At 48.4% G+C, this 14,217-nt stretch overlaps 1 protein-coding gene across 1 annotated transcript in view; it reads right to left on the bottom strand.

Annotated features, from left to right (window-relative positions):
• Arhgap22 (Rho GTPase activating protein 22) overlaps positions 1 to 14,217 on the bottom strand; it is a 121,097-nt gene that overhangs the window by 20,297 nt on the left and 86,583 nt on the right. The window contains 1 exon segment of the mRNA XM_038349245.1: positions 5,367 to 5,543. Within this exon segment, the coding sequence (XP_038205173.1) occupies positions 5,367 to 5,543 (177 nt within the window).

Below are 14,217 nucleotides of genomic sequence, written 5' to 3'. Positions count from 1 at the left end.
TGACTCCTGCCTTAGCTGTCTACACGGATTCACAGACAGCCCCACACCCAAATGTGCCCAGACACAGCGCTGCTCTCAGGATCCCCACCCCCTCCCGGCGCCCCCAGTCTGCTCCACGCTGGCTCCTCTTTCACCGTCACTGGCCTCCACCCTTGCAAGGTGCTCGGCATGACTCCTGGAGTCAGTGTTCACACCTCCTTTTCTCACACTCAATCCTGGAGATCTCATCACCCCTAGTTCCTGAACAGAGTTGCAATCTGCTCAGTTCACCAGCCAGGCCCACGAGAAGAGCTGCGCTCCTGCACGGATAGTCCAGATTCTGGATCTCCCCTCCCCTCCTGCCTGCCTATCCAGGGAGCAGACAGAGGTCCCCTCCAAACCGCAAGTCAGATCACCACATTCTCTGCCTCAGAACTCTCCAATGCTCTCTCCCCATCTCCCTGAGGAGTTAAAGCCCATATCCGGAGGGGGACCAGGAGGCGCTCACCCACCACCTGACTCTCAGCCAGAGCTTCCTCTGGCCCACATCAATGCTCCTCTGTGCCAGCCAGGGCTGGCGGGTTCTGGCAGCTTCCCACCAGACATCCTCCTGGCTGCCTCTAGCCTTCTTGCAACACTTTGTTTCAACAATGAAACACCACTTCACACCCACCAAGGTGGCTATTAGCAAACCCAAAACAAAAGCTTCTAAGAGGCAAGGGAGACTGACTCTCCCTGGGCACCCAGCAGGTGCGAACACCGTTACAATCAAGGTTGGCACTAATGATAAGTTCTGGGACTTGATTGCAAGCATTCCTTCTGATGTTCATTTTCCTGTAAATAAGCAAAGGCACCAGGAATAAGGAATCTGACTAACTAGCAACTGCTAGGCTCTTGTGTTGTCCTGGCTGCCTTGATCAAGAGGACAACAGGTCACACTGCCGGAGCAACCACTCAAGCCAGCACCAGCTGTTGGCTGTCCATGAGTGCACTGAGCCAGCAATGCCACAGCTGGTGCTCATTCTCTCGGCCCCTGAGGTCTAGACCCATACAGGGCTGGGTGAGACAGTGTGACTGGGCTTTTGCAACCAGGAAGTTTCAGGAACCATTTCTGCCTTGGCACTTCCCTTGGTGAAGGGAAAATTGTGACTGGCAGCCAAGCTATGATTGGTCCAAAGATAAGGTTCAATGCCTGTGGGTAGCGCTAGAAGCAGGATGTGATGGGCCAAAGCAATGGTCCACATGCCCCTTCTTGGTCTGTATCAGCAGTCTGCTAGAGCTCAGAGTTGATAGGCCAAAGCAATGGTCCACATGCCCCTTCTTGGTCTGTATCAGCAGGCTGATAGAGCTCGGAGTTGATAGGCCAAAGCAATGGTCCACATGCCCCTTCTTGGTCTGTATCAGCAGGCTGCTAGAGCTCAGAGTTGATGGGCCAAAGCAATGGTTAGCATGCCCCTTCTTGGTCTGTATCAGCAGGCTGATAGAGCTCAGACTTGGTTGGAAGACCTGTCCCTTTGCTGTCTCTGCTCTGCTGTAAGATCTCAGCAGCTGCATCTCACTGGCAGGTTGGTCCTATGATCACATGCCCTACACACTATACCAATCCAGCATGCTGGGCCTATGTCAATCACACCCTGGTGTGAGGAGACACCTGTACCTGAGCAATCCTACCCCCGATTCTTCCACCATGTTCCAGTGCTGAATGCTGTCCTTGCAAAGGTACCCCAGTCTTTCTGGCGGGTGCCACTGACAACAGAAGGGACAGCTGAAGAGTTTAGTGTGACCAGGGCACAACAAGAAGGGAAGGATAAGCAAAGACGACCAGAGAACACAGAGCCAATTAAAAATAAGCTGTATGGAGCCCAGGGGTGGGGTGGGGTGGGGGACCCTGAAGGTTGCAGCCATCACAGAGTTCCAGAGAGCTGTCAAGGGTTCCGAGCAGCAGAGCTGGATCACCCCGCAGCAAAAGCTGATGCCAGGTCTTCATCCCACCCTGCCTGTCACAGTCAGCTTTCCAAAGCACCTTCCATGTGCACATAAATTCCAGGCTTCAAGGGGCTGGCCACCCATCAGATCCTGAGATAGCCTAAGGGACATCTGACTGTTATCTCTCCTTACAGAGCACTGGCACATCCTTCCCCACTGATTATTAGCCAGTGTATGCTCCTTTAACTTGGTGAAAAAGTTCAATGGCTGGGCTGGGGATTTTATTTTTATATGTGCATGAGTGTATCTATGTGTATGTATGTATTATGTATGTATGTATGTATACCTGAGTCCAGGGGCTTGTGGAGGTCCAAAGAGGGCATTGGATCCAAAGAACTGGGGTGCAGGCAGTTGTGAGCTACCTGATGTGGTGTGGGTGCTGAGAACTGAACTCAGGTCTCTCTAGAGCAGCAAGCACTCTTGACTACCTTCCCAGCCCCAGATGCTCCTTCTTCTTAATGAAAAGCACTAGATGCACAAACATGCGCTATCTGCCCATTGACATAAGTCTTCAATTTCAACAATGTTTTGTTGTTTTTAGGGCAAATGTTAAATGTATTTCCAAGTATTTTATTTTTTTGGTTGCTACTGCAAATGAAATATCCCTAACTTCATTTTCTATTACATCACTGCTACTTCATACAAATATAATTGATTATTATACATTGATCTGCAAACCTACTAAGATTTTTTTTTCAAGATAGGGTTTCTCCATGTAGCCCTGACTGTCCTGGAACTCACTCTGTAGACCAGGCTGACCTTGAATTCACAGAGATCCACGTACCTCTGCCTCATGAGTGCTGGGATTAAACTAACTGGCTGGGTTTTCTATTGTTGTTATTATTTGTTTTTGTTTTATGGTTTTAATAGCTTTTTGGTAGATTTCTGAAGACTTTCTATTTGCCACACTATGTTGGGGATGGAGGGAACACGGTTCAGTGGTTGTTTACCTACTAGTAGCTACGTACTAGAGCTAGTTTGGGACTGTCATAAATACGGGGCTGTGAAACCCTGCTGTGTCCAAGTCTCCTAGAATGGCGCACACATCTCTATACAGGACCTGTTTCCCATGGGCATGGCTGAATTATGTGTGCCACAACCGTGACTATCAGATACCTCCCAGCAGCCTCCCTGCTGATAAATGTAGAACGTTACTTAAAGAGGTGTTTTACTTGTTTGTGCTGTGGAATATTTAATAATACAAAGATGTGTTGCTTTCTTTTATGTTGCATTTGTTTAATTCTCTGAAGCTGTGTTTAAAACACCTGATTGGTCTAATAACAGAGAGAATAGGCGGAACTGGCAGGTAGAGAGAATAAACAGAAGGAGAAAAAGAGAAGGAGGAGGAGTGAAAGGCCAGCCACCCGGCTACACAACAAGCCTTGAGTAAGAAGGAAAGAAAGGTCTATAGAAAGGTAAAAGCCCAGAAGCAAAAGATAGATGGACTAGTTTAAGCAAAACTGTCAAGAAACAAGCCAACCTAAGGCTGGGCATTCTTAAGAAAGAATAAGCCTCCATGCCTCCATGTGATTTATGTGGGGGCTGGGTGGTGGGCCCCGAAAAGAGCCAAAGAGTGGAAAAAAAAAGAAAAAGTTATAGATATATGCAAGACTTGGGTGAGAAGTAGTTGTATCATGGAACCTAATTCACATTTCTTTGGTGACCAATGAGCTTGAGCACACTCACCATGTCCACGGGAAAGAGGACGGCTTCTTTGCAAAGTGCCCATTCGAGCCATGCCCATGTTTCTATTGGCTCACCTTGACCTTACTGGGTTGAGAACCACAGTGGGTTCACGTTACAAGCATCTCCTTACTTCACTGCTTCCCTTTCCAGCTCTTAACTGACTTTTCTAGAACGCCCGCCCTTTGGTTGACTCGGTAATGTTATCGGTCCTTTTCCTCTCTGTAAACTCCCTCTGATGCTCACCACCTCTTGGGAGCCACAGTCCACGTACTGGATGCCTGCCCGGACTCTGCCCTCTTCCTTGGCTTCTCTTTCAATGTCCTGGCACCATGAGAGGTCCTTTGGGGCTACAGAGGTCATCTCTGGGTGGCGCTGGTTTTCCCAGGCCATTAAATGTGGTCAACTCAGCCGTGATCATGAGGTTGCCCCAGTGAAACCCAGGAGAACAATATTAACTTCTGACTTTGCATTTGCTCTTGAACACAAGGCTTAGTGACGGGGACCAGGCAGACATAGCCAGCAATAACAGAGGAAAGCTGGTGAGGTAGAAGGTGGCGAGCACGGGGCTTGTAAGATCTGGGTATGGGCTTGGGACTCCCTAAGGTGAGGACTGTCCCTGCCTGACAAACATCACAGGGAGAGAGGATGGTCACACCATGGCTAGAAGCAACCTGTTGGAAGGTTCTGGGTCTCCATGTTCTGCAGGGATTTGTGTCCTCCCCGTCAGCCCAGCATGGTGACACTGTCATGAACTCTTTGACAATTACTTCTGCGGACCACAACCTACTAAGAGTGTCTGGAGTCAGCACTTCCTTCTTTTCTTCCGGGGCTACACCTGGGCAAAGCCCAGAAGCTTCCCGTTAGGATTCGTCTGCAGCTAGTCACCCCAGTTGTCTCCCGATCTCTGCTTGTTTCACTCTGCCCCCCGCCTGCTATGGCCACTCTTGTCTCCATGGTCCTCCGCTTACAGGATGACTGAAAGGCCTTCAGTCTAAGTTCAGTCCCATCAGTCTCCCGCTTACACTATCCAGTGCCCCATTGCACTCACAACGACGTCCAACCACTGTCTTCCATGGCCCCACTGCCTAGACACCTCTCTCACCGAGGCCCTCCACTGTCCTCATCTTCACTCCCTCTGTCCCTCTGCCCCCTTGTGCCTCTCACTCATGAATGACTTCAGATATGTGTACTTGTCTGTCTTCTCTAGAGACTGTGGCAGACAACAAGGTGTGGGGGTCAGGAGCAACGCTTGACTTGCTCAGTGCTGAATTCCCAAGTGCCTGGAATAGACCAGGTATCTTTCACCACTGACTGAACGCTTTGAATGAACAAGCAAGCAAACAGCAGATTAAGGACGGGAAGTGGACATGGGGGTCAGGGTTGGTTTCCAGTGTTGCAGGGAGGCCTAGGAAAAGGGAATGGTGAAGACCAAGGAATTGAATATGAACACAGGGTGGTGTGGAGCCCACCTGCAGTCTGGGGGAAGAGCACTCAGCACTCAGCAGGGTGTCTAGATGCAAGGAGACGAGCGTGTACAGGCCACAGGCCTCTATTTGGAGGCTTGTGTCCCCTGCCAAGGGGCCACGTACTAGGTGGGAGGTATGACTTCAAGGATAGTAGCAGAAGGAGCAGGCTGCCATCAGACATGCAGGATGCAGTCAGCAAGTCCCAAGTGAGAAAGAACTTGTGAGTTCAGGGCAAGAGAACAAGATTACCTGTAGACAAGGGTTCTACAGGGTGGGCATGCGAGCTACGGGAAGTACCTCCGCCCAGCGGGGCCCAGATGACGCGACGAATGGCCTGCACCCAGTCTTCCATATCACGCTGGGAGCTGGCCATGAGCAGGAGCGCCTCAGGGTTGGCTGGCACCTTCTCCCGCTCCCCGGCACCACCTGCAAGACAGACAGACAAGGTTTACTGCAGGGTCCCTGTGCAGGACAGGAGGTCCCCTCCAGACACCTGAGAACTCAGCTCTGGCTTCCCGTTTGCGTCCAGTCCCTTTCCACACCTCACATGGGGGTCCTTTCTGGTTTTTCTTTTTTTCTCCCTTGCTCTCACTTTGGTTTGTTTGTATTTGTTCCTTTGCTTCCATATCAAAACCGAAATCATTAACAGTCTAACCAGACACTACTGGGGGAAAACGCCTATCTCAGGGCAGCTCAGAGAGCTTTAGTCCCTCAGACAGCTTCACTGTGCTTTGTGTGAAATCAGGCACTGTTTGACCCTCACCGTGTGCTTTATTTACCCTTAGTGTAGCTGACCACCCCACACACCAGATTCCCTGTAATGCAGGTTACAGAGGCCGGGTGGTAAGAGCCTGAGCAGGAGTCATCTACTGGAGCTAAAACGCAGGAAGGGCAGAGGAGAGCTCAGCTCCTTGGAGCTAACTATCCACTCAGCAACTCTACTGGCTCCCAGGTTGCCCTTGCAAGTGAGTTCATCGCTCAGATATTCTAAAAGCCACTTATGCTGAGCTCTGTGGGCCATTTAAGGGATTTCTAAGGTTGTTTTCCTCACCCTCCACATCCCCAAACATTGTTCCTTGTGTAGGGTAGGATCCCACCCAGGACAATGTTCTGGGGATGAGTCCCAGAAACAACCTTGTGCCCAAGGGAGAGAAGGTTGACAGGGATCATCACTAGCCTGGACTGTCCCTTGCTGGACTATGGCCCAGGGAAAGAGCCCAGATGGGAACAGATGCTTCTGAGCACTGGGAAGTTCCAGAACATTTCTACTGAGCACACAACCACCCTTGACCCATCTTCACAAGAACTGAGAGCAGTTACCAAGTATATGTTGAGGGGACAGGGTCTCTTACAACTTTACCCCCGAGCTAGCTATACCCTTAGCCCACCCTTCTTATTTTATAGACAGAGAAACTGAAGCACGGCCCAATTCTGTATCTCGCCTGCGCTCATAGTTCCTAAGAGCTGGAGACATAGAGTCCAGGTCCTGGTGCTCGGCCACCAACTCCTGCTTCTCACCACCTCCTAAGAGACTGTCAGCGTGTTAGGACCACAGCAAGCAGCCTGAGGGAGGTGAGCAGACTCCGGTGAGGGCTTTACCCATGGCGGACATGGACCTTGCTGAGGGCATGGAGCATGGGACAACAGACACTGCAGTGGACAGAAGGACCCCAAAGCTCAGGAGGGTCTCGAGCAAGACAATTCCAGGTACAGACAGACGAGCCCTGCTCACTGGGGCTTCCAAAGTGACCAGACATAAGAGTGGTCGCGGTGGGGAGCAAGGAACTGAAGGCCCATCTCTGTTCCTGTGGCGGTGTCCTTACACATGGACACGGCACTGACAGTGAGCTGCCAGCTCAGAGCAGCTTGGTAGAAGATACCCATCATTTGGGCCACGCAGACTGTGAGGGTCCTCTGTGGGGAGAATGTGAGGCCACAAGAAGCTTTCTCTATGACCTCAGCATCGTAGCACAGGCCCAAAGAAAGGAACCCAGAGATCCACGAACCCAGGAATTGACCAGCACGTCATTTTTATTCCTAATTGAGAATTTCTTTTTAAAATCCATTTTTCCTAAAGAAGGTCACCCATGCACTATGTTTCCGATTCTACAAAATGAGCACCCGCCCATCTCAGAAGTGGGCAGACATTTTTGTGCAGCACTGTATGCCTGGCCAGGCACTCGTCCCAGGATGTCATGAGTCTGCATGTTATAACAGTTTATGTATTTCTTCATGTATGTTCATTTACATGTATCCTTCAGCGTGCATTCTTTTTCAAGAAACTGCCCATAACTGTTTTCCAAAGTGGTTCCACCATTTATTTCCAATCCAGCCCACACCATTCCAGTTCCTGTGTCCTCACCAAAGCTTTCTTGTGTTTAGCTGTTCTAGTAACTGTGCAGGTGGACAGCTATTTGACTAAGCAGCTCCTGAATGACTGACTGTGTTGGGTATTTTAGATATCATTTTATTTACTTAATTGGCACCGATGGACCTTCTCTGGTAAAAAATAAAATAAAAAAGCATCTGTTCAGGCTTTTCACCCGTTTTTAAAGATTATTTATTTTTTATGTTTATATTATCTTTATTTTATGCATGTGCCCAAATGTGTATATGTCTGTGCCACTTGCATACCTGGTACCTATGATTTTTCAGAAGAAGGTGTTTAGATACCCTGGAACTGGCATTACAGAAGGTGATGTACTTTTATATGGGCACTGGGACATAAACCCAATTTGGGGTATATTTTCACTTTAATTCAGTTCAGAACACTTCCCACTTCCCTTTGAACTACCAGTTTTTAGAAACGCGTAAGTTTCCAAATTCGCGGGTTCAGATTTCTCTGGACCATTTCTGTTATTGATTTCTGACTTAATTCTACTGCAGTAAGAGAACATATGTGTAAGACCTGAGTCATTTTGTACTTCTTAAAATTTGATTTTGGCTCAGACCACGGTTTGTCTTGGTAGCTATTCTGCGAACCAATCAAAATAATCCTGCTTGCTGTAACATGGGGTGAGGTGTCTGCTGACATCAGTCAGATCTGCTTGGGGAGTCTGTTCAGGTCTCTGACCCCTGCGTGGGCTCTCTGTTCACTTGTTCTATCAATTATTGGGCTGAGCCATTAAAATCTCTGCTGCATTCTTGGTTTTGTCTATTTCTTTCTAGACTTCTATCTGATGTATTATAATCTCCTACCTTCCTTGCGATTGCTGTCAATCGAGTAAGACATTTTCCATTTTTAAACAACTTATCTGGTATCTCTACATGCATTTCTTGTTAGGCAAATGATGGGAACATGCTTTTCCTAGTCTCACCCAGGAAGATTTATGATTGTTCGTATGCTTGTGTTTAAGTCCCTCTTCTGTTTAATGGGCTCGGTGTCCTTTACCCTTCCTTTTCATACTTTCTTTCTTTTGAGGTCCTCGTGACAGTGTCTCATTATGTAGCCCAGACGTTCTTGGTTCTCCTGACTCTACCTCCTAAGTGCGGGAATTACAGATGTGTGCCACTTCATCCAGTGGCTTTATCATTTTAAAAACTGTTTTGTTTATGGTGTGTGTGTGATTGTCTGTCTGTCGTCTCTCTGTGTGCATGTGAACATGAATACAGGTGCCCTTAGGGTCCAAAAGGTGTTAGATTCCACGGAGTTGGGATTACAGCAGTTTGTGAGTGGTCCAGGCTAGCGCTGGGAACCACACTTGGGTCCTGTGGGATAACCGCAAGCACTCTTGGTCGCTGAGTCAGCCCTCCAGCCTCGATTTTCCTGTTTTTATGATTCCATTCTAGCTCTCACGTTGCTGTTAACAAAGCCCCTCCCCTTCTCCCACCAGGCAGCAGTGCAGCCTCGGAGGCTACAGTCTACATCTTTCGTTACCACCGTCTACATGAAGGGTATTACACCCTTTGCAGGCGTGTAACCCATGTGTATATCCAAGGGAAGCTACGGATGCAAACAGCAACTTCCTATCACAGGGCACAAGGTTGGACATGTGGGGCCTTTGGGAGTATTTCCACCATCACCATTTCTGACTTTCTTGCTATACCGGTCTTAGAATTTGCTGCTCAAAGACACTGCCGCACCACAGTTTGTGGCACGGTTTCCACTTAACAAGCCAGCATGATTTGGAAAGATTTTAGTGATAAGGGAAGCACATCTGTCTGTACTTGCATCTCTCCACAGAATCCAGGACCTGTATGGCATTATGTGGCCTCTGCCTGTAACCCCTCTGCTGGATTTCCTAGTCCTATGCAACTACTGGCGACTAACTCTGAATCTTTGGAGAGTGGGAAGGAGTCACGGTCTCATCTCTGAAAGGCAATCTCACAGGGTAAGACATCAGGTTGATTGGTACCCTCTGCCTGTTTTCTCAACGTCTCTGCTCAGCCCACTCACCTGCCTATGCTTCAGCTGGCTGGCACCCTTGTTTTCTCTTTCTGCTTCGCTGACTTCGAGCCGTTTAACTCTGGCGTGCCTCCACGTGGGTTCCTCCTGTTCCTCGTGAATGAGGTTTACTAGATTGCTTAGATTTATGTGTCTTTAGAGTTCACAAAGCTCAGGCCCTTTGATCTTTAGTGCCGCAAAATGACACTTGTCCATCCTTTCCTCTGCCCCTCGGTGACTCCAATTACTTGTGCACTAGACATGATGGAGCTCCTCCCACGGCTCACTGATGAGAAATGTTTGTGCTAAGAACTTTTCCTCTATACATTTATTTTTGGGTAGTGTTACAGCAGAATAATGACCCCCTCTCTAAGGTACTTACTTCCATACTAATATCTGGAACCCATGCATAGGTTAGGCTATATTAAAGAAGAGTGGCAATTTTGCCAGTGGAATCAAAATGGCTAATTGGCCCAATGTAGACTTAGTAGCCTTTCAAAGCAAAGGAATCAGATACAAAATGGATGCATACAAACCAAAAATGACACACTAAAAAGACTTGATCAATCATGGTGGCCTTGAAGGTATAGGGAGGTCAGGAGTTAAGGAACCTGGGTAGCATCTAGGAGCGGGTGAGAAGCTGGCTTCTCCCCTACATGCTCAGCACTGTGACCCCTTTACTTAAACCAGACTGTAACCGCGGGAACCACAGACAACACACAGGTTGAGCTGTTATCTTAGCCACCGACTTCCTGGTGACCTGTCACAGAAAATGTCTCCAGAGGCGGGCATGGTGGCACACATCTGTAAACCCAGCACTCTGGAGGTGGAGATAGGAGGCTCATAGGTATGAAGCTGGCCCAGGCTACAAATTTTCAGGCTAGGGAGAGCCTGTTCTCCTAAGCAAACAAAACCTCCAAATAATAGCAAACGTGTAGTTTCTACTGCTTCGAGCTCACAACCTTTTGTCTTCTCTGTTAATGTGAGCTATTTTTTTTTTTTCAGTTCATACACTGACGGTTTGCACTCCAGAACTATGATTTGGGCTTTCATTGTCATTATGATTTTTATGTATCTTTCATGTCTCAACTGAGCTCTTAGGACACAGTGAATTCAGCTAAAACAAAACTGCTTTAATGTTTCGGTCCTGTTCATTTAAAATGTGTGTCATTTCCGCTGTTTCCAGCTGTCTGACTTCTCCTCTCATTCTGGGCCTTATTTTCCTGCCTCTTCGCATTCCTGATGTTTTTGAGTAGGTGCCAGGCATTGTGGTTTGTCAGTGGTTGAGTGCTTGGGACTTTATCTTCCTGTAAGTACTCTTGAACCTTTCTCTGACATGAAGTTAGGGTTGTGGCAGGAGTTTCCTAGCTGGAACCTAGAGGGCTCGGGGCAGAGCTCACGGTTAGCCTGTGGAGGGAGAAGCCTTCTGTGTGTCATGCCCAGTGTCTGTGCATGGCTGCCTGGCTCTCCAGTCTGGCAGGTGGGAACTGGCACCGCTCCGTCCTGTGTCAGGGTGGACATTATGACCTCAAACTGTCTCAGGAGTTCCTCAAATGCATGTGGTCACAGGTCCACAGCTTTGTCATGGATGCTCTGTCTCTTTACAGCCCTTCCATCTGTCCACACACCACCCTGCAAGCTTTCATGTTTTGATAGCCCAGAGTCCAGCTGTGCTGTCTCTACCCGTGGAGGCCAGTGGTCTCCACTTGGGTCCCTTTCCCATATCACAGTTTGGAAACTTCCTTAAAGTAGCCAACGAAGACATAGGTAGGGCTCACTGTTTCTCAACTCTAGGGCAAAGGTCCTTCCTTATCTGATGTCCGATGTCTTGACGACACGGCTTCAAACATACATGTCTTGGGGCAAAGTTGTGTCCATAGCTAGGGAATTGGCCCCTCTTGCTTCAGGCTGTTCAGAAGTGACAGTCACATCCCTGTATCTAAGGGACTCATTACATGTGACATATGTAGGAGGTATCAACATCCACAGCCATACATGGTCCTCACTGACACCACAGGAAGGAAGATTACTAAGAGCATTTTATATGTGCAGAAACCAGGAACGTTAAATACTGGACACATGATCGAACAAGTAGAGAGCCCAGGGCAACCACAGGTTCATTCACCTGTGTGCTTTTTTTTTCCTCAGTACGAAACCTTTGTAGTAACTGAGTGGAGCGCAAGGAGGATCAAATGGTTGTTGAAACAAACTGTAGGGTCCTTTATATCACCCAACTGTTTATGCCTACCTTAAATTGTGACAGAGAATATTTCAGGAATAAATTCATCATGGAAGGCGACAGCCTATAGCTCTTGTTCCTGTTCCTTCCCTCTTATTTTTAAACATTTTTATCACATTTTAAAAATCTTTTTTTAGCTCTTATTCTATGAGTGTTTCGCTTGTATGTACGTATGTGTCCAGAGGCTAGAAGAGGCGGCCTGATCCCCTGGATTTGGAATTATGATGCTCACTGTCCTGGGTAGTTCTTAGTCGACTGGACATAAGCTATCGTCATCTGGAAAGAAGAACTTCAGTTGAGAAAACGCCTCCACCCAGGATGTCTGTAGGGCATCGTTTTGAGTAACTATTGAGGTGGGAGGGCTCATGAGGGGTGTGCCAACTCCTAGGCAGGAGGTCCTGAGTTTTTTTTTTTTTTTGTGTGTGTGTGTGTGTGTGCACATATATTCACGCATGCACAAGGATGTTCATGTGGAGTCAAAGGACAACTTGTGAGATTCAGCTCTCCCACCACGAGAGTTCTGGGGATTGAACTCACATTGTCAGACTCGTGCAGCAAATGTTTGTCCCCCTGAGCTGAGGCATTCCTCTGCCCTCCTCTTCATTTTAAACAAGTCCGTGTGGTCACTATGCTGTCTACCATGCATCCTGAGCATTGGCAGCCCTCCTCCTTGGGGATCAACCCTCAGCTTAGCTCAGATCAACCCCACGTTGTGAGGACCTGACTTTGCAAACTCCATTTTAAAGAAGGAGCTTCATTTTAAGCTATATAGTGAGCAGGGACCAATGTCAGCTCCAGAAATGTGCGGAATTTGAATGGACACCTAAGAAATCACCAATTAAGAAGCAGGACCATAAAATTTAATGAGATCCAAATGTTCCTGAGAGATATCCTGTCTTTGAAGATACCCTGTCAGTAATTTATGGTTCTTTGTTGGGGTTTCAGAAACTACCTTATCCTATGCCCTCCTTACCCAATCCCAAGAGGACAGGACATGAACTCCCCTGATCACGGTGTTTCCCTTTTCAAAGTTCTCCCCTCCGTGGGTTCTCCGCCACACACTTTCCTCATCCCCCACGCTGGGGCACTGGAAAGGGTGGTCCAAACTCAAGTTTGTATATTAAAGAGCCTTGTGTATTTGCATCAGAAATGGGGTTCCGTGAATCCATTTGGGGATCAGTAACTTGGGCATAACAATGCCTGAGGAGTACATGGACTTAATCCACAAAGTATCTAAGTCCCCACGCCTTGGGGGTGGAGAAAGTAAAGGTGCCATTTTGTTAGGGTGTAACGGAACATCAGCTTGGCTTTGCACCTAGGCCAGCCAGCAAGGCCTTGCATCCACGTTTATTACCACATTCAGTTAAATACAAAGAGAGCAGGCTCAGTCCCAACACTAACGGCACTTGGGGCCAGACGGTTCTTTAGGGTGGGTGGGGTCCGTTTTGCGCACAATAAGCAGGATGTTTAAAGTGAGCCCCTGGGCACTACCCACTAGACAGAGTAGCAGCAACCTCTCCCACCTCGGAGGCTGTGACCACAACAAACACCTCCACACACTGCCAGATGCTCCTTGGGGGGCAAAGCTGCCATTGATAGAGGCCTATCTAACCTACAATGTCTGTGAGTCTGACTGACTGTTTAATTCCACAGCCATGTGACACGGCACAGGCATAATGTGGCAGGTCCACGAGAGACCCCTACCGTCCTATCAAACCTGGTTCCGTTCAATGTCAGGTAGCCAAGGCAGAGAGCTAGAGAGAACCTGGGTCCTCCTCTCCTTGCCCTTACATAGACTTCTTGGGGATGGCGGGGAAGGGGGTACTCATTGGTCTCACACAAGGCTTCAGTGCTGGCTGTATGGTCTTGACTTCCAAACTGACCACTGTCCCACCCTCCAGACCTGAACCAATCACATCTCTGGGCATGGCTTGGCCATCCTCTCGGCTGAGGGCAACTCCAGCTTTCAGGGACTCAGGCTGGAAACAGGCACAACCTCCATTCTAATCTCACATCTCATAGTGTGTCAGCAAAACCTATTTGCTCATCTTTCAGAATATCTCCAGAACTGGGTTACTTTTCACGGTCTACCTGGTTGACATTCACAGTCATTTCTCAGCTGGAGGCCTGGCATGTCCAGGCATTTCTCTTCTGACTCCATAAATCTGTCCCCAATACAGAAGCCACAGTGACCCAGTGAAGACTGAAAGCACCCGACACCTTGCTCGGTCCTCCCAGGAGCCCCCATACGAGTCACAGCCCCGCTAACATCATCAGGGTCCAAGCCCCACTCCTGCCCTTTAGTCCCTGGTCGCCTCCTCTCTGAAAGTGGCATTATCAAGCATGGTCTCTTGTTTCATGGTTTGTATCTGCTCGTTTCCTGTCCAGAGCCCAGAAAGCTGCTCTTCCAGACACTGGCATGGCTTGCCCCTCACTTCATTCATCTCTCTCTTTGAATGCCACCTTGGAGATTCTTT

The sequence above is a fragment of the Arvicola amphibius genome, chromosome 12 (genome assembly GCF_903992535.2).
Source record: "Arvicola amphibius chromosome 12, mArvAmp1.2, whole genome shotgun sequence".
Classification (NCBI taxonomy): Eukaryota; Metazoa; Chordata; class Mammalia; order Rodentia; family Cricetidae; genus Arvicola; species Arvicola amphibius.
Note: the sequence above shows the minus strand (reverse complement) of the source record. Positions and strands in the feature narration are given on the sequence as shown.